This window comes from Miniopterus schreibersii (assembly GCF_964146895.1).
Source record: "Miniopterus schreibersii genome assembly, chromosome: 1".
NCBI lineage: Eukaryota > Metazoa > Chordata > Mammalia > Chiroptera > Miniopteridae > Miniopterus > Miniopterus schreibersii.
In genome coordinates this window covers 7,212,466-7,233,986 of record NC_138101.1, presented here as the reverse complement: position 1 = coordinate 7,233,986, position 21,521 = coordinate 7,212,466, and the positions used below count along the sequence as shown (strand labels likewise).

The window sequence follows — 21,521 nt, the reverse complement described above, 5'->3', positions numbered from 1 at the left end:
ACAAGGAATTTATACATGTATATGCACAACCCAAGGACACGGACAATGGTGGGGAGAGGGACTGGGGAGGGGGTGGGACGGGGTGGAACGGGTCAATGGGGAGAAAAGGGACATCTGTAATATTTTAAACAAAAAGAAAATTTTAAAAAATTAAAAAAAGAAAAAAGGCAAATTAAAAGAAAATCAGACCAAACAAAAACGAAACAAACTTACATCTGCGTCTCTAACAGGTGTGTCTGCCTGAGCACTGAGGGCGTGAGGCAAGAGAGAGCCCAAAATGCTCAAGGAAATTGCTTTGAGGAGATGGAGCAGAGGGAAAAGAAATCCTCTTAGCCATTGTTGCTGGCAACTAAATACTGGAGACCATCTAAATGTCCACCTATGGGTAATGGGTTAAATAAGCCATGGTACATGCTGCGTACAATAGAACATCCCAGAGCTGGTAAAAAGAGGGACAGCTTCATCTGTAGATATGAAAACAGCACCAAAATACACCATTATGTGAAATAAAGCAAGTTGTAGAATCCTATGTATACTATCACTTATATGCATAGTGTAAGAGAGATACGCCTGTGTGTGTATGTGTTGTTTCAGGCACAGAATATTCTAGAAGGATACACAAGAAATTAGAAATACTGGCAAATAATCTTGAATGTAAATTGTAATTGAAAAATTTTTTAAAAAAAAGAAATAGTGGTTGCCTCTGGGTAAGGGAATTGGGTGAGTAGGAATAGAGGAAGAAAGATTGTCCTCTTTACTGGACACTTTTATAACTATGAATTTCATCCTATGCATTTGCATTACCTTTTCCAAAAAAAAATAATGTAATTTTAAAATATATTAGGATTAAAAAATAAATTTAAAAGGTCCTCCTGCCATTGGGGGGCTCAGCTCCACAGTGCATGGCGGGGGTTAGGTGCAGCGGGTCACACCTGAGAGAAGTGCGGTGCAGACGTACAAACCTGACTCCACAGCGGGCATTCAGCAAAAACCATATTGCAGTTCACCAGTGTTCCACCAAGAGCCAGGCCTGGTTTATCCTGGGGAAGCAACGAGGTTGGGTTAGGATATTTATTTATGAATTTAAGGTGCACCCAAGATGTGTGCCGTGGTCCACGCACTGTAAGAGCTTCACGGGCCTAAGGAATGAAAAGAATTAAGATTTAAGGGATTGTTTAGATGCCTTTCATTCATCAAACATTTACAGTGTGCCTGCAAGGTCCCGGGTATACAAAGTCTCTGACCTCGAAGAACACAGTTTCTTTTTAAAAAGTATTGGCCAGCATTTATTAAATGCTCACTATGTACCAAGAATTATGTATTTTATATAAATTATGTCATTTACTCCTCACAACAACGACATGGAAGAGGTACTTCTCCACAGGACCTGCCCAAGTGCTCACAGTAGCAAGTTGTGGAGCTGAACTTGAACTTTGCAGGCTCACTCTGGAGCCCAAGCTCCAGAATCACTTCTGCATGGATGTGCTATTTCACTTGGGAAAACCCCTCGATTCGTATTTTGGGCAGAAGGTTGGACTTGAAGCACTTGGGTGATGGCTGATGCCCAGGCTTCAGCTAAAGAAGCTAAATTGCTCTGCACAGCCCTGGTCAGTGTAGCTCAGTTGGTCGGGCATCGTCCTGTGCACTGAAAGGTCACCGGTTTAATTTCCAGGCAGGCCACATGCCCGGATTTGGGGTTTGATCCCCAGTAGGGGGCGTGCAGGAAGCAGCTGATCAATGTTTTGCTGTCACATAGATATTTCTCTCTCTTTCTCTCCCTCCCTTCCCCTCTCTCTAGAATCAATAAAAACTTAAAAAAAAAAAAAAAAAGAATATAGAAGTCTTAAAAACAGACAAAACCAACCTATGACCTTACACATCTAGAGAGTGGTCACTGCTGTGGGCAGGGAGAGACTAAAAGGGAGGCTCAGGGGAGGCCCAGGAGTGCTGGTTTTGTTCTGTTTCTTGATGTAGGTGCTTGTTACATGTGTATGTTGAATGTGTGAAAATTCATTCAACTGGATACGTATGGTTTGTGCATTTTTCTGTACAAAGTTTTTATTTTCTTAAAAACAGAATATTAGCTTTCTTTTGTTTTTAAACAGGAGTGATAACAACACCTGGCTTTTGAGCTTCCTGAAAGTATTAGCAATAATAGGTGAGTAAAAGGTACAGCTTCAAGCCGTGGGACTCACTCTCCTGGGGAGGCATGAGTTGAGGGAGACCCCCACTTCCACGGGGAGTTGCTCGGATGGGAGGATTATTCAGCCCCCAGGGCATTTGAGAAGGCAGAGGGAAATGGAGCCGGCTGGATGGCATGGGTGATGGACGAGACTGGGGATGTAACTGGAACTCTGCCACACCCTCAAACGTTTGGGACAGCGGCTAAGTCCTTGAAGCGCTCTGACTCTGGGGAACCAAACAGCGCAGACTTGGGTGAGGAATTCCCAGTCGAGGGCAGGGCTTCCAACTGCCTCAGGCTTCGAGCCAAACTTATCTACAGTTCCAGGAATCAGGAATGCCTGCAACCAGATCTGATTGTAAGTTTATGACGTGCCTGGCCCACAGTGTGTTCACTAAACGGTAGCTTTTTCCCTATTGGCCTATAGTCAAGATAAACCTACCTGTAAGTATCTCAAACAAACTCCACCTTAGCGCCTCTCATGGGCAAGGGTCCCACAGGCAGGGGGCACCTAAAGACACAGGCACCACGCTTCCTATTTGCAGGTTGCTCACTGTCCCCTTACCAAGTGCAGAGCAAACTGGACATGCACAAATGAGAAAGGGCTGCTCTGTCTGTCCTTCAAGAATTAAAAAGGGCTCTGGACAGAAGTGGGTGGAGACAGGCAGAGCCCTGGCCAGAAGGCACTCTCAGTCCCCATACCCAGTGACCACTCAGAAGGCACGGGCCCTTGGTCTTTAGAGCTGATCCCCCTAAAACTCTTCCAACAGCCCCCTACCCTCCGAAATCACCAAATGAACAGATGCACGGAGTACAATACACCACCTACAGGTGGTCATTGATGCAGCTGTCCTGGAAACCCATTCCCTTCTGTCTCTCCTCCAGGATTTTCACATGCCCTCTCCACAGGATTCCCTACAATATAAACACAGAAATGTAAAATAAAATGAGGGTGGAAGAAGTTCTTTCTAGATTAATTAAAATTTATTCTGACCATGTGCTCCGGGGATAGTCTTCTCTTCTGAAGAAATAGCTGGGAAAGTCTCTGGACCCAAAAGGGCTGCTTGCAATACACCCGCAGCACCCCAAGGGCGCTGCTCTGAGAACCTAACACCCAGTCCAAAGCCTGCAGGTCAAGTGCGCTGGGAAAACCTTGCCGAGGCAGGAGCAGCGCTCACAGGGTGTTTCATAGCCCACCCCCCCACCTGTGATGTGCCCCTGGCCAGCACTTGTTCAGCCTACAGTGTACTAAGTTAAGCTGCAAATGGCAACAAAAACATGCAAATCAAAAAATATTAGAAAATGCAAATAAATAAAATGGGGGAAAAACAAATCTCACATCACTAGAGACAAATGCTGCTAATGCTTTGATGTATATCATTCTAGACTTTTAAAATATATTTATTCCCATGAGACTTTTAAAATATAACCATGGAGTTCTGCTGTCCCATGCATTTTGTTTTCTGCATTTGCCGGTGTCTGTGCACATACATATATACCTGCCCTTATTTTTAATTCCTATGTGCTCTCCCTTCCATAATTGGAACATAATCCATAAAAACCAGCCCCTCTCTTGTTAAAGATCAAGGTTCACTCCTATATTTCAATGTCATCGACACTACAACAAACACCGATGAAGCTTCATGTTTATACACATCCTTAATTACTTGTTTCCTTAGCACAAATTCCTGAAAATAGGTTTTCTGGCACGAAGCTTCTGAATGCATTTTAAGGCTCTTGATAGGCACCGCTAAACTGAGCCCCATGCTGACCACTCCAGCAGAGTGTGAGATGTCCATTTCCCCAGATTCTCACCAACAGGCTTCTTGCGTCCCACCCCTACCCCATCCTAATTAAGCAGGGGCGATGCTTCAAGGCACATGGGTGTGGTCAACAGGCATGGTATTTGTATTCACATCACAAGCAGGGCCCTGCCTCAGTTTACTGAGAGCACAATAGCTCAGATGGTTAGAGCGTTGTCCTAATTCACCAAGGCTGCAGGTTCGAAGCCCTGGCCAGGGGACATCCAAGAATCAACCAATGGACGCATAAATAAGTGGAACAACAGATCGATGTCTCTCTCTCTCTCTGGCTTTCTCCCTTCCTCTCTCTTTCTAAAATCAATCAATCAATATATATTTTTTAAAACAGAGAAGACTATTGTTTCCCCAAAAATGAAAATGTAAAGCAGACTTGAGCATATCACCTCCGAGAAAAGCATGTTTGCATAGTAACCCTCATCAAGAGCACCCTAACTTACACTTTGGGTGCTCCGATGTCATACATAACCCTGATCTCGGTTCCTGTGATTCTATCTTTCTGAAAGGAGGGAGTTTCAGATTTCACAAAAGTCCTGAAAAGCAGGAAAGACATTCTGAAAGTCCTAAAGCAATATGATACGTTGCCATTTCAATGTTATTTGACTTACACATTACTTTGGTTTTCAAGCTTTTGGGGGTTATTTTTCAGCTTTAATTTTTAGGTCACTTATTTCATTCATGCATTCATCACCGTTAATGGTGGGACTCGATAAACACCTCTGATCCCTTCTGATTGTTTTCCTTTACCTGAACTTACAAAAGCAAGCGTTACACTGGGGATTAGGACGATTCTCTTAAGCCTCCTTTCAAAACAACTAGATAAACAGTTTTGCATCTCTGCTGTGCTTGCTGGGGCTGACATTCTTACCCTCTGATGGGATAGGCTCCTGTCTGCTCTGAACCGATCAGCATGACATGGATCACCCCAGAGCTATCCTTGGCATACTGCAGGAAGAAGCGAGTACTGTGAGTAAATTAAGACATGTCTTTTTTTAGCTATGAAATGGTCAAATAAAAATTTTAAAAAATTATTGCCCTAGCTGGTTTGGCTCAGGGGTTAGAGCGTTGGTCCCAGGACTGAAGGTTCCCAGGTTCAATTCTGGCCAAGGGCATGTGCTGCGGTGGCAGGTTCCATCCCCAGCAGACTGGGAGCGAGTCCTGGAGGCAACCAGTGGATGTCTCTCTCTCACATCTGCCCCCCCCCGCGCCCCCTCTGCCTCTCCCTCTCTCTTCCTCCCACTCTCTCTGAAAAGCAATGGAAAAAATGTCCTCCGGTGAGGATTTTAAAATATAATAATAATAATAAAATAGAGTAGTAAAAAAGAATTTATTGATGGGTTTTTAGAGAGAGACTGATTTGTTGCTCCACGTACTCACGCATTCATGGGTTGATTCTTGCGCGGGCCCCGAGTTGCTGTTGTGACCCACGTCCAGGTGAAGATGCACCCACAGCAGCCCCGGCCTCAGGGAGGGGTCCTGACACCCCCTGACTCCTGCCTGGAGCCTACACTCAAAGCTGAGCCTGCTGGGAGTGGGTGCAAATGCAGGGCTCCCACCGGAGCTGACGGGAGAGAACCCACACACAGAACGCACTTGCCTGGAGCAGGCCCTCTGCTTAGCTCCCAGCTGCATCTGTGGTGGTGGGGTTGACCAAAGCCCCTCTTGTCCTCACTAGCAATGGGCCCGGGAGACACCTGGGAATGCAGAGCAGGAAGTGGGACCAAAAGACACACGGATGGCCCTGAAAGGGGGTTGGCAGCAATGGGAGGGAGGACCCTGAAGTCCATGGGCCACCTAGCCGATAGAGGGATCATTTAATAACAGACAGCCCTTTGCCGGGCACGGAGCTAAAGACTTAACCTTCTTTATCTCTAATATTTGTTCTAACCTGGTGGCAGGACATGTGAGCTGTACTCACTGGCATTTAAGAGCGACTAGTAACTGTCATCACCTCTGGTGACAACATTATCTGAGGAACGGACTTACCTTAAGGGGACCATTTCTGTGTCTCCAGTTTGTCTCCAGTCCTCTCTCACCTCCTCTCTCACTGACATCAGTCTTGTAGACATTTCGGACTCTCACACCTAGATCTCGGGTGTCCCAGGGCCCCCCAGGAAGCAAGGGCCACCACATTTTACATAGCAATCAAAATCACACAACCACCACCACATGACAGTAATAATGACTATTTAATATCCTTGTCTAGGACCAGCACAGAACATTTCCTCTGTGCCAGGCTCCACATTCAGCTCCTGAAATCCAGCCAGCTCTATGGAGCAGGGAGAATGAATCAGAATGCTGACAAGGTGGACAGTGACGCTCCGAGAAGCTAAGTAATGACCCAGTGGCCCAGTCTCGGAACATCTCGGGCCCCCTCTGTCCCGTGTTCACGGGTCTAGGATTACCTGCACGGATACCCTTTTCCAGAAAGAATTCATAGCATTGTCTTCACAATCTTCTGGTGTAGGGTGGGATTGGTAATCGAGTTCTAGGAGGCAAACGGACAAATACGTTTCATTTCAAAGATTATATTGGGAAGAATTAAAGATATTTGCTGGCTCTACAAAATATATTCAGCCCATATCTGCACAATGTGCTCGAGTTGGACAGTCACAGTTCTGCCCACCTAAACTACAAGGAGCCTATGAGTGACCACCCAATCGGTGACACAGAGACATCGGTCATCTTGGCACAAATGTGAGGGGCGTGGAGAACTGAGCAGTTGGCTAATGAGTGAGCCTGGCTGCCCACCAGGATGTTAGCTGGGTTTTCTCTCGACTGGAATGCTAGGCTATCAGCTCCCCGAGGGTGGGGACACTATTGCCAGCTCCTAGCCTGGGAGCTGGTCGAGTGAGAAGAGTTGTCACTACCCTCAGGTCCCTCCTCCTGACTTCGACTTTCACTGTGATTTTAATCTCAGTTTATCAGCTGGAGGCTGGGAGTGACCTTTCAGAGCCCAGGCCTCAGATCTGGCAGAAGAGGGTTGAATCCTGGCCTCTCCCTCTTCAAAGTGCCTAAAATGCACCTAACAAAAGAGAGGCGTTTTTATTGTTATTATTACCACCTACTTCAGGGGGTTGGGGAGGGGGTCCAATGAGGTAAATGCATATGGAAGCAACGAGCACAAATGGCAAGAACTCTTGGTTTTCTTGGGAGCTGTGCAGGGCCTCCCCCGAGTTCTCCGGCCTTCACCAGCTCGGGGGACGCCCGATGCTGCCATAGAGGACTTCGCCCAGGCGCATCAACCGACGGGTGTTGTCCGCAGACCTGGCCATGGGTTCCTGGGTATTTTCCCAGAACAGAGACTAAGGAAAAACAAAGACAACAGTAATATATCAAATCAAATCAAAACAAACAGTTTTCAGGCACAATATCATCAATCTAGGTCAGGCAGCTCATTCCTCGTTCAGCTCTGACCTGCCTCACATCAGACGCGCTGTCCTTTCTGGGTCTTCACTGACCAAGTCGGAGAGTGCCCCGGCCTCGTGTCCCTTCAGTCCAGGGTATCGTGCAAATGTCAGTGAAACATTTCCCCAGGTGTGCGTCTGCCCGTGTGCATGGCAATCCCTGGATTTAAAAGGTCAAGGGGCCTGGGTTTGTGGCACACTAGGTAAGTGATCTGGACCAAGGCATGTACTCTCCCTGGGCCTCAGTTTCCACATCTGGAAAAGGGGGAGCACGAGCCCCTCCTTTTCTTCCACAGCTGTGCTTAGGATGATACACAATATATTCCCTTTATATTATACTTTGTATTTCCTGTAGCCAAACTCCTTGTGATTTTAATGCCCCTGGTACTTTTGGCAGGTAGAATTAATTTGTTCATGTTAACTGCTCTCCTGTTCTCATGAATGTAGTCCTAAGTTGCTCAGGTGGGGTCTCTCTGTCAAGCAGGAGGTGATGACTTAGGGGTATTGAGGAGAAATTTATGAGTTTGTCTTGCAGAAGGAAAGAATGTCTCCTAAGTAGCTGTGGCCAGTTGCTGGGGCCCAGGAGTCTGGCTGCACAAAATGTCATTTGTGACTAAAGCAACATACTTCTGTTTCCTGGAACTACTCCTCCCCTACTCCCTAGCTGCATAAAAACTCCCTACTGTGCTTTTGGGGGTATATGAGTTTGAGGGATCTTGCGCCTCCAGACTCTCTGGCCAAATCGAGTAAAACTTTCTGTCTCCAAGCACCGGTGTCTCAACGTTTGGGCTACTAGCTTAGTGGGTGCATAACCTGAATTTTGGAAGATGATTCTGCAATATTCCCACTATAAAGTTATAGCATTTTTACCCAGCAATTCCACTTCCGGATATATATCAGAAGAAACCCAAAACAGTACTTCAAGAAGATATATGCACCCCTATGTTCATTGCAGTGTTATTTACAATAGCCCAGATTTGGAAGCAGCCCAAGTGCCCGTCAGTAGATGAGCAGATAAAGAAGAGGTGGTGCATATAACAATTTATAAAAAATTTGTGACATGGACCTAGAAGGTGTTATGCTAAGTGAAATAAGTCAGACAAAGATAAATAGCATAGATTTCACTTATATGTCAAATCTGAAGAATAATATAAATGAGCGAACAAAACAGAAACGAACTCATAGATACAGAGAACAGATCGATGGTTGCCAGATGGGAGGGGTGCTGAGAAGCTGGGCGGGAATGTGAACTACTTATGGAGAACTGCCTTCCAATACTTCAGTTCAAGCACCAATAAGGGGGGACATCTATTACTTTGAATATAAAATCTGAAAAATCACAATATTGTAATAATGCTAGGCTGATGGAAAGGAATTGTTAATCTATGATTTTAGATAAAAACATGCCAAGAGAAACATCACCTAGCGGGGTGAGGGAATATGGAAAGATGGGGAATGTGAAATTGGTTTGAGGAAGACATATTAAGCAATATATGTTGCTTACTTATCAGCAACGATGGGAGAAAGCAACATCAATCAATGCTGTTTATGGATGCTTGTAGAGATTACCTGACAAAATGAGATTTTAAAATGTAAAAAAGGCAAAAAAAATTGTAACACATTTAATATGTATTCCTGGGAATCTGACCTCAAGTTACAGATGACAGATATTAACTCATTTGCTGATCAAATGTGTATCATCATACAAGGTGAATATGACCTCTGCTCCCAAGGAGCAGAGATTCCAGGGTGGCACACTGACAGAACTAGTAATCAAGCAAGTAAAAATATTACAAATTGTATACTACAAAGAAAACAAAGAAATGAAAGGAAGAATAACGGACAATGTACCCAAACTAAGGTGGTTAGGAAAGTCCTCTTTAGGGAAGTAACATTTAATTCAATTTGTTCTCTAAACAACAGATCATGTCTCTCCTCGAGGTAACCCTTCAATTGCTATTTCACTTAAAAAAATCCCAGAGGCCCTATGACGTACAGAGCCCTTTATGACTTGGTCCCCAAATAGTTTACCTCCTTTTGTTATTACTTTTCCTAGAGCACTTATCTTCTAAATATTATAAAGCCTATTGCCAGAACATTAGCTCCACTAGAGAATGATCTTCGTTTTCTTCATTTTGTATCCCAAATGTCTCTATCATAGTCCTTGGCCCCTCATAGAAGTTCATTAAATTTTTGTTCAATGAATATAAAATTGCATTGACTTTATCAATATTTAAGCATAACAAAAATAAAAACCTAACAAAGTTACCACATAAAATTACATATTAACATTTAAATACAACACAGAAAAATACCACAAAATAAGAAACACAGAAACAAAAACCAGGCAAGATTTATTTAATGTGATGGGTGTTTTTGCCTGTTCGTAAGTTCAGTCCAGTCTGCAACACGGGGGGATAAGGCTACCCGCATATCTGCTGCACCATTCAACCCATTTCTTCCCTTTGTTTTTAACTGGGTTAAGACTGAAAACCCTAGTTCACACAAGCTAGTTGTTGTGAATGGTAATAATAGTAGGATACTTTCTCCACTTAGCAAAGGAAAGTCTTCCTTTATCTTAATCCAAAATGCTGATAAACTTAATGTTTCGTAATCATTCTTCAATGTATATGAGGAACTGAGCTGCAGTAATTCATTCTCTTCTTCAGGCACCAAGTTTAACTCAACTATTGAGTCTGGGTTTTGAAAAGCAAATGGATCTTTTACCCAACAGTTTTCTCTTAATGTTTCAAATTTCTCTTCTGGAAAGAAATGATTAAAAGTTTGAGACAGGTGAGATGCAATCATATCTCTAATTTTATTTTGCTCAAATTGGTTTCATTAATAATATTCTCTTCAATATGCTGCAAAAACCTTGGAAATATGTAGTAGCTAGGCTGATTGCTTTTCAGCCTTGCTTGCCATAACAATAATGTCTTTCAGAATCCCTGGATACATTCAACATGTTGGAATATATCACTGTTTTTCCTCTGTAGTTTTAAACTTAGTTCATTAAGAATGCCAAAAATATCAAATATGGCGATTTTGTTACCCAAATGTCACCTTCAAAAATACTTGCCAAATGAGATTTTTTTCAATGAGAAAAATGTGAATCTTCTTCCCAAGTTCGTAAACCCTGCTTAGTATTTTCCCTTGAGACAACCAACAAACTTTGGTATGATACAGTAGGTAGGTATGATTAGTTCCAATCTCTGAACAAAATATTTCAAGAAGTCGGCTATTTAGTGAGCTTCCTTTAACAAAATTAACAACTTTCACTACACTTTTCAATACTTCCATGAGATTCTGTGGAATTTCTCTGGATGCTAAAGCTTCACGATGTATAAAACGATGATTCCACACAGCACCATTATTAGTAACCTCTACCAATTTTTTAATGACTCTGCTATGCTTTCCAGTTATGTTTGCTGTTCCATCACTTGTAATTCCTTTGCAGTTCTTCCAGTTTAACTTATATTGACCAACAATGCACTTTTCTAATTCTGTAAAAATGTCTAACCCACTTAGGTGTGAGGTCAAATGTAAGCAACCCAAAAATCCTCCATGAAATCACCTTGCCAAGTGTATCTGACATAAACTGAAAGTGTCGTGCAGCTTCCAATGTCAGTGCTCTCATGAAGCTGGATCGCAAAATTTACACCAGACTGTAACCGAGACATAAGCATTGTTTCTAAATGTTCTGTGATAGCACAGCTCTGAAGAGATATTGTTTTATCACCAGGGATAGTTTTTAACTTATTGGGTGATTTATCATAAAAAATTCTATGCACCATATCCAAACATCCTGGAGGAATAACTTTTTCAGCAGCTGTGTGAGCCATTTTCTCTTTTGCCATGCGATAAGCAACCAAATATGATGACACTAAGGCTTTCCCTCAGACAGCAGAACAACTAAGGAGTTAGTTCAGTTGGTAACTGCACACACTCTTTCTCTGAAAACAATGAAGAGGTCTCTCAGTAAGCTCAGCCTGCTGAGTTTCTCCGTGGCTTTTTAGTTTTGAAGGTTTCAAGCTTTCACTTGCAAGAATATTGTTACAAATAACACACTGAGGCCTGTCATTTTCAAAGCGTTTTTCACATTTGATAAAACCGTATTTTAAATAATCTTCATTATATCTTCTTGCACTTTTTTCTTTTTGAAATGTGGCTCAAATGATGTTGAAGTTTGCAGATTAGAGTGAGCATTGTTCTCAATATTGCTGCTATTCACACTTCCAGATCCAACAGCTGAACTTGAACATGCTTCTGCATATTTCTTTATCAGTCCTTTCTTTTAAAAAAGAAATGATCCATTTTAAAAGCAATTTTGATTAAAATATTGTAATTGTCACAAATTCAAATATATATATACATATATACATACATACATACATATATTTATAGCTCAGACATCTTTTCCAAAAAATGCTGTTTGTAAAACTGAATCTCAATTGACAATCTCAGACTTCACATCTAGCTGCAAGTCATGGTAATATAAAACTACTGACCTTGTTATTATGAACATCAAACAAGACCCCCAGTGGACAAATGACTGGAAAAACATTTCTTAGCCAATATACATTCTATTCATATCCCCTCCATCAAATATTTTTTCACATATTGAAACTGACCTTAGTACTCCTTGCAATGTGAACAATTCTGGCAAAGGATTTATGGAAAGTACTCTGATAGTTTATATTTTATTTTGTCTTAAAAAATATATTCATCATGACTCACAGAATTGATTTCATGACCTACTAATGGGTCACACACACAGTGTGCAAAACATTGATATAGAGACATTTTCCACTGTTGTGTTGATAGCTTGAGTATGTCTGTTTGATGACCAAAGAAACTAGCTGATCTCTTACACTGCTGGCTGGTACCGGAACTTTCTTGGTAGATACATATCTTAGATTGTCATTCCTGATACTTTTTGATGGAAGAGTTTTTAAGAGTGCCAGTTATCGTTTGATTTAGTGAGGTTCCAATGAGATTTTTCCATGGCTAGGTCAACTCTCAGTTTGAAACTGGTGGTATATTTTCAGTACTTTCTTGGAATGCATTCTTGACCTGGGAATAAGAGTAGAGACATGACATTTGAACATTACAATTCAGAGCAATATTATTGTCAGCTATAGGGACCTCAACATTATCCAAAGTAGCTCTTCTCATCACTGTTATATAGGCTTAGGCCTATTTCTGTAAGGCAAACCACCTCAATACAGATTGGTAAATAAATAGAAAAATGATACCAGTAAAATCTGGAAGCTGGCATCAGGAGTTACAAAGTATACTGATAAAGCAGAATACAGCAAGCCATGATGGAGCAGAGCTCATTTACCACATATAGTCGTCCTTCAGTATCCATGGGGTATTGGTTCCAGAATCTCCCATGGATACCAACATCCATGGATGCTCAAATCCCTTAAATAAAATGATGGAATATTTGCATATAACCTATATGTGCATTATAGGCTATAGTAGGGTGTGCCTACACATCACTTCATTCACATAGATTGAGTGTAGTGCACTAATATCTAAGATGTGTGCACTGAGATTGAGTGTTGAGGCTGTATTACCAGACTTTCGAGCAATGATGCTCTTTAAGCAGCTGTGCACATAGTCTAGGTATTCTTCAGGAAAGAATTCCAATAAGGTGATCACATGCTTGTAGGTGAAAGTTTCTTATATATCAAGGTGCATTCATACAGTCACATAATATGGTTTCAGGTTGGTGATTTTCCATTAATGAATCTTTTTATCTACTTATAATAGTGTTTATCATATTGTAGGTACTCAATAAATGGATTTAAAAGAATGAATGAATAACACCTGTAGTAAGTCATACAACGTACATTCTATTTTTATCAGTCAGTGAAAAATATGTTACTGAACTCTATTTGGATAATTTGGCAATATGTAAGACAAAGGCAGTAAAATATATTTCTTTTAAAAGAGGATCACCAAACATATTTATTTCAAAATAAACTGCTTATAATGTTAATAGTAGAAACAATGGTCTTATGAATGTGAACTATATTCAGAATTAGCTTATAAAGCTTAACACCTAAATCTACCTGAAAATAAGAAACTCACATAAAAAAACTAATATCACATTTATATTATTATAGATCTGGGTTATTTATTATTTTAGACAAAACAATTGTCTTCTAATCATTCTGTTCTTTTATAGTTTTACTATTCCCATTTCAATCCAGTCTCATGACTTTATAAGACTGTTGTGTTGAAAAAGTATTCTTAAGGGGTTTCTCTCCTCAATCAGACAATTCACTTACAGAAATAGCAGAGGTAGTGTATTAGGGTATAGACCTGGTAGATGTGGGGATGAAAGCATGGCAAAGTCCTTTTCTGAAACAGGATGTAAGGTGTCAGCTAAATGGGAGGCAGGAGAAAATGCTGCAAGTCCGACAGAGGGTATGAAATAGTTGTCTAGGGAAGGGCTACCATGGAGTAAGAAACTGTTTCAGAATTTTAAGTGAGTCTGCACGAATGACTCACATGTTTAATGCAATGATCACTGTTGTCATGAGGCTAGAGAGGTGGTGTTTAATTACCTGCTACTAATTTTTACCCCTGAGACATATCTCCATGGTGCTATGAATATTATCTTCTAAAAGTACAGCTCTGTTTCCTCATAATTCAAAAACCTCTAATGGCTCTGAAGATACTGTAGTCTCCTCAGATAATATCCTTTAAATCTGAGCCTCATCCTATTGCCCTAAATTTCTCCTTCATCACCTCTCTCCATACAATTCTACATTTTAAGCTCTAAGAACTATGTACGTTCTTGAAATACCCCATCCGCTTTCACACTTCTCTTTCCTTCTGGCGAGTATTCCCTTTGCCTGCAATACTCTCCTCGTCTTAAGTCACCTGGCATCCTACTCGTTACTTAGGACGTAGCGCCAACGCGAGAGCAGCCGTCCATTCAGCTAACAGCGCCGCGGTTACAATGTATCAGGCCCCGGAACGCAGAGCGAGCCCTGCGCTCGGACACGCGAGCGCCGCGACGGCTGCTGCAGCAGAGGGAGGGGAGTCACAGAGCACTGACCATCTGAAAAGGCGTCAAGTAAATGAAAGCTGCGAAAAGGATCTATACATACTGATGGTTAAAATGACGCAAAACAGCACTATAGATGTAATGAAAAATTAAAACATAAAGGTGCTCGGGACAGTGGTTACCTTGGGTGGAGCAAAGGACCTCGGGAACTTATGCAACAGCAGCGGTTCATTTCTCCGGCCGGGCGGCAAGTGCGCATCTAGTGCAGTTGTACTTCTACCTTTGTCGGTCTAAGATATTCTAGTTTTCAAGGATGTCTAAGGCTTAACGCCCCCTGAAGGCACTGCAAACCTCCCTCCGCACCGCGAACTGAAAACTAGTTCCATCCTGGTCCCCCCCTTTGCTTCCCGCGCTGTCGTCACGCGCGCGTCCCCCTTTGCTTCCCGCGCTGTCGTCACGCGCGCGTCCCCCTTTGCTTCCCGCGCTGTCGTCACGCGCGAGTCAGTTCACAGGCCTGAGGAGTGGGAGCTTCCGGGTACGAGCCTTGAGATTAAAACGTAACCGCCTCCCCGACTGTTCCCTCCAACCCTCTAGGGAGCCAACTGTGCACTTTAAGAGCTTCTGCCGGACCCTTCCAGGCGACCCTAGAACGTCTCCCCTCAGATCCCGGGCTGGGTCCTCTTCCCCGGGTAGACGTCCCTTCGTCCTTTGCGCAAAACCCGGGTGTGTCTACCCGCAGCGAGTGTCTCCCGCAGGCGGACTTCGGTCCATCCCGTCACGGGCTGCCTTCCTGCCTTCTCACCCTCACCCCTGCTCCGTGAACCCGGCGTCCCGCCCGCGCGTCGGCGATCCCGCTCGGCCCCCCGTCCCTACGGCACACCACTTCCGGCCTAACCTCGGCATCCCCTGAGAGCCCCATGTGAGCCGGAAGACGGCTGTCTCGGCCTGCTGCGCAAGCGCGAAACGGGGGCCGGTTCCGCTTTCTAGCGCTCCCGACGCTCTCGCGCAATCTAGCGGCATTTCCTGCTCTCGCGCGAGTTCTTTGAACGCTCGGGCGGTAATCCGCGCTGGCCGCCGGGGGCGGGGGGCGCGTGGGGAGGCGTGTCGGCCCCGCTGCCGCCGAGCTCAGGCGGGGCGCGTCCCCGCCGGTCCCCATCGTGGGGACAGAGAAGAGGCCGCTGCCGGCGAAGGAGGCCTTCCAGGTGGCGCCGCAGCCGCGCGGAGCGGGCGAAGCTGCGGGTGGCGCCGCGCCCACCCCGAGGCCCGCCCAGCTTCCGGCGCCTCCGCTCGGGTCCCGCCGGTGCACCCGTGAGCGCGCTCGCAAGTACCTGGACAGTCTTTGTAAGAGAATAACAGAGAATTTAGAATTTTAATATCGTCTTACCTTGTTTCCACATTTGGGGAACCACATTGTACTTAATCATCGCAGCGGTCTTGTCTCTTTAGGTTAGCAGTTGTCTGTGAACATGCATCTGCCTTTCACTAAGCACATTGAAAACATTGATATGTATATTTCTGTAATGATTTTAACGTCGCATTTCTTAATTAGTAACAAAAAGTCGGTGCAAGCAAGTGATCTTTGTTACAAGCCAACTGTTTTTTAGGTTGATTATAATTTAGTTTAAGAAACAGAAAAAGGTCAGATACAATGCAGAAGTTTTCGTTTCACCCCTGTAAGACCTCACATGACTGTCAGCCTTTCTTCAAGCTACCACTTCTTTTACTAACAGGATTACACAGAGGGTTTTTTTTAAACTATTTGATTAGCAAATGTTTATTTTATATGGCTCAGTCAAACTACATAGATCTGAGCTACATGAAACTACATAAGAAGAACTACATAGAAAGCACAGAAAAAGCGGTGCGCTGAGAAGTCTCAGGTCCCAAATCCCCATTTAGTGCTGTTCCTCATGGCCTCCTACAGGCACCTTAAATTGGTTTCCTGTTTATCCTGTCAGGAAATTCCAAGGGTTCAGGAGCTTTGTAACAAGAAACAGGCAATGATTAAATATATTTTTTATTGTACCACAAAAGAATAATAAGATTAACACATATGCCCAACATGTAATTAAGAAATAGAATGCTAAGGTAGTTTATATAAGGCTACCTAGAAGTATCCCAAAAATATGCCCCCCCTTTTTTTATTTTAAATATATCTTTATTGATTTCAGAGAAAGGAAAGGAGAGGGAGAGAGAGATAGAAACATCAATGATGAGAGAGTCATTGATCGAGCCCGCAACCTGGGTATGTGCCCTGACCGGGAATCGAACCCCGATCGCCTGGATCCCAGGTCGATGCTCAACTGCTGAGCCAGGCACCCCCCCCCCCTTTTTTTTTTTTTTACCTTTGTGGAAGAAAAAAGGGATTCTGTGGAAAGTAATGTTACCGGAAAGAGCACCTGGGTCTTAGTTGGTCTGCCTAGGGCCCACTGGTAGTGTGTGGGTTCTTAGTGCAGGAAAAGTGCCACAACACCAGTCCAGGTGAATTTTATAGGATGTTTGTTAAAATGGGGCTAGTGAAACACAGAAAGGCCCAGGGTAGCAGGAGAGGGACAAGGTGGGGAAATGAACTTAGGTTGGGCTGCTTGGCTCACTGAGAAGTCAGAGAAAAGGAGGCCTTGAGGTCAGGGTCAGGGGTTTAGCATCAGATGAACTGCGGCTGCGCACTGCTGCCCTGGTTGCAAGCCTGCTGGGGTCCCTTAGAGTTTAGGAGATGCCTCCCTGTGGGGGAAGGAGAGGGGAAGGAGGGGAGAACAGGCCCGGATGTGCTCCTGGGAGGAAGGGTTTACTGGGACCTTCATTTTGAGGGGTTTTAAAGGCTGGGAATTTAGGGGAGGATCTCAACAGAATATTCATTAGTTTTATGCTTATATGCCAAAATTCCCCTACCTTCATCTGTCCTTTGTGTGGCGTTGGCAAATGACTGCTCTCCATCTTCCTGAGTAGGGTGATTTAAGCTATTTACCCTCTGGTTGGGGAGGAGAAGTGTAAACTATTTAATCTTAAGTGTCGCTGGTTTAGGGAAGATAGGATTTACTACATGGCTGCAAACTGCTGTTTACTGCTCTCAGTTTCCCTATTCCACTTGCCAAAGAATTTTCCTAGCTTCCTTATTAATTTCATGGGGTAATCAGGTCATATATTCCTAACTGGGCAGATTTTGGTGGGTAGTCATGCCCCAGGAGTGTAACTACTTTAGTAAAGGCTTATCTTTGCTCCAAGTAATTCTTGTCCATTGTTTCTGTGCATCTACGTTAACACACCTTTATTTTTTTAAGTTGATTTTTAGAGAGAGAGGAAGGGAGAAACATTGGCATGAGAGAGAAACATCAGTGCTGCCTCCTGCAATACCCCCTGCTGGGGACTGAGCCTTCAACCCGGGCATGTGATGGGAATCCAAACGGTGACCTCTTAGTTCCTGGGACAACGGTCAACCAACTGAGCCGCACTGGCCAGGGCATTAACATATCTTTGAAATACCTCTTTTCAGACCCCTCAGGAAAGCTCGGACTCAACTATTTTGTAATCCAGTTCCCGCCTTGCTTTCTCCCACCTTCACGTAACCTTCCTTACCTCCCATCCTTAACTTCAAATGTGTAGAAGAAGCTGCAAAACTGTTATTCTCTGGGGCATTTGACGTCTTCCTCCCTGGTCTGTGTCATCAGTTTTTGCTCAAACAAACTTTTATAAAAATTCTCTATTTTTTTGTTTAACACTGTTTCTTAGAGTAATCCAAATTTGTGCATGTAGCTATAGTTTATTCCTTTTCACTACTGAATAGTACTTGGTTTTAGAAGTACAGCAAACTTGAATTATCCATTATATTGTTTAGTATTATGAACTAAACTGGTATCTGTGTTCTCTAAAATGTGCAAAAGTGTCTATGGCTAATAAGCCTAGAGGTAGCACTGTGGACTGAATTGTGTTTCCCCAAAATTTATATGTTGAAGCCATACCTACCAATACCACATTTGGATATGGGGCTTTTAAAGGGATAATTAAGTTAAAATGAGGCCCTTTCTGTTGGGGCATGCTAGTCCAATCTGACTGGTGTTCTTATAAGAATTAGGACATATAGAGAGGCTCTGGACATAGGCACACTTAGAAGAAAGGCCATGTGAGGATACTGCACGAGGACTTCTGCAAGCCTCAGAAGAAACCCAACCTGTGCACACTCTAATTTTGGACTTCTAGTCTCCCAAACTGAGAAAATAAATAACTTGCTTAAGCAACCCAATCTAGAGTATTTTTGTTATGGCCACTCTAGCAAACTAATACAGTTAAAATTGCTATGTGGTAGGATTTGCACATGTGCTTAATCAGCAAAGCTGATATTTTAAAGTAGGTGGCCCAATTTACAATACTACTGGCGCTGTATGGGAATTGTTATTCTACATCCTTGCCCAAACCTGGTAATTATCAAACTCGTCTTGTTCCAGTCAGGAGGAAAAGGAATGGAATCTTTTTGTCATGTTAATTGTATTTTCTTGATAACTGAGAGTTGAATATCTTCCTGTTTCTTGTTTCTATATCAATAAAATGCCTGCTATATCTTTGCCCACTTTTCTGTTGTGCTATTTGTTTTGTTTTGTTTTCTTAATGATGGATACAAGTTAAATGAAAGTAAGATTTATCTGTTAATAGACTATCCTCTTTTATATCTTATTTTAAAAATTCTTCCCAATCTCCAGAGTAAAAAAAGATATTTTCATTTTTCAAATGAATGTTTTACTTTATTTAACAATGAGTATGTGCATAACCCTGAACCTGCCAGGTGAGAAAGTAGAGCTGACTCATTGTATTTAAGCATAGAAATGGTTTTTGCCCCAAAGACTAAAACAAAGTTCCTTTCAAGGCAACTCAATAAGAATCAAACTAATGAGCCTTGTAAGAAGCCATTTCTAATATAGACTAGGGCTTTTGGGGTATCTTGGATAGGGTTTTACATGGAAAAAGATGTACTGTGAGTTGGTAATTGTTGAATCTGATTGGGTATATTAATTTTACAGGTTTTGATGGTTTATTTTTTTAATAGATATAGGCTGCATCACTTATTGGATAATTGGGCCTTTAGTGACTACTTTTTTGGGGTCTTTTTTTTTGGTTTTCTTAAGATTTTGTGTTTAACTCAGAATTCCATTTCAAGAGGACCAGTGATATATTAGGTAACATGTACATAAAGTTAATAGATTTGAAAGTCATACTTTTTTACTATTATGAAAATTTTCAAAGTAGAGAATAGTAAAACGAACACAACACCCTAACACCTAGCTTCAACCATTATTAATGTTTGGCTGATTTTTGTTTTCCTCTATCCCCTCCCTTCCTGCCATAAAAACATTCCATGCACCCTCACCTCACTCTCAGCGGGAATTATTTTAAAGAATCTTGGTCATCATAACATTTTGTCTAATAGCCAGTATTTGGATTTTTAAATTTTCTCAGAAAATGACTTTTCACACTTGTTTCTTTGAATTAGGATCTAAACTATGCCTATACATTTCATTTGATATTTTTTGTGTCTCTTATATAACAGGATCTCCCTTTAAGTGTGGATGACTAAGTTAAAGTTTGACTGTTTTTGCATAGGGGACAAAAATAGTTCTTACGTGGTGGTTTATACACACTATTTCAGACATATCAGGAGGTGAAAGGCTTCAATAATATTTTGAAACTGTCTTGATACGTATGAATTAAGAATTACAAAGCAATATAATTCCCGTAAGCTGTATTCCTCTGTAGTCTTATCACCTCCAACCTCCCTGTTTTTACAGATGGGGAAACTAAGGCCCAGAGAGCTAATATCTGCCAGAGCCAAACTAATTTAATAGAAGGTGGGGCTCTTTTTCACCTTTGACTACTTTTAAAAACTTGCCTTAGTTGTATATGCCGTTACCTGAAGGTATTTTTGCATCAGAAAGGAGGTGGTCAGGATGGCGTTTCTGCCTGTCCAGCTAGCTTTTGTGACTGAGAAAGTAAAAAATGGTACATAGTAAACCTTCAACACCCTTGAGCAGTTCTGTGTTTTGCACAGCCTGTGTCATAGCTAAGACTTGAGTTTGAAAGTCAGACGGAGGCCTTAGGTAGGGCCTATGCCTGAAGCCATGTGCATCCCGGATGGGAAGAATGCAGGAAAACCTTTATCGGCTGCAGTAGTAGTTGGTTATCTAGTCCTAAATAATTTTTATTTGTGGTATTCGCCTCATTTATTTTTATACTGGTATGCTTTGTTTCCCATTTTAGTTCCTGCTTGTCTTATAAATATTAACAGAGTTAACGTTAACTTGAAGAAAATGACTTATGTAACAGAATATAGGCAGTGAACACAAGAGGGAAATCACATTCCTCTACAGTTACATAACTGAGCAGATGCTGTAAAGTCAGTGATGCGACAAAGTCATCTACAGCCTGGCTGCACCTCACTGAAATATCTCAGAGTTGCTTTACCTGTCTGGTGTGTAGAAGTAGTCTGGGTGGCAGGCTCACTGCTTTCTTCATCAGTGACTCCCACTGCACTGACAGGAGTTTGCAAAAACAATGATTGTTGTTTTGTGGCAAATTATCTTTAAAAGCCTTTACCTTGATCGTTTCTAACAATAGAAATGAGTTAGCTGATGGGAGAAAGGAAAGTTTTATGGCTGACATAAAAGTTTCACAAAACTATACCTTTGTAAGAAGAAAAAAGTGATCACATACAATTTTACTAATATTTAAATGCAACATAGAGAAATAATTCCAACTAAAAATACAAATAAAAATTGAAGAATATTTAATGTGATTAGTGTGCTCTCTGTTCATAAGTTATTCCAGTCTGGGATACACAAAGGCAGTTCTCACATATTTGATACGCTGTTAACCATTTCCTTTTTTTAAAAATTAAATATTAAAAGCATGAATAATTAGTGCTACATTCTAGTTTGTTATTTTTACCCAAACGAATGATATATTTAATGTCTCATGATCATTCTTTACTGTTTTTTTTAATGGAAAATTCTATTTCATCTTTTTCTCCACCATTTATTCTCCTTATACCCTCTTCCACCTCCACACAACCCCTTCTCCCCACCCCTCATTCTTTATTGTGCATG

At 42.2% G+C, this 21,521-nt stretch overlaps 1 protein-coding gene and 1 long non-coding RNA gene across 2 annotated transcripts; both read right to left on the bottom strand.

Moving 5' to 3' along the window:
* Nucleotides 1-1,075: 1,075 nt before the first annotated feature.
* BST1 (bone marrow stromal cell antigen 1) lies at nt 1,076-7,277 on the bottom strand (the record flags this gene model as incomplete). Its single annotated transcript, XM_081156751.1, is given in 7 exon segments — nt 1,076-1,139; nt 3,012-3,078; nt 3,081-3,097; nt 4,443-4,535; nt 4,871-4,947; nt 6,408-6,490; nt 7,208-7,277. Coding segments are annotated over 7 exon segments (471 nt in total).
* A 2,465-nt stretch (nt 7,278-9,742) lies between these two features.
* Nucleotides 9,743-15,380, bottom strand: LOC308568742. The gene is made up of 2 exons (XR_014000522.1): nt 14,616-15,380; nt 9,743-12,482 (listed from the first exon to the last, which is right to left on the bottom strand). It is a non-coding gene; the product is annotated as an uncharacterized lncRNA (long non-coding RNA).
* Nucleotides 15,381-21,521: the final 6,141 nt, after the last annotated feature.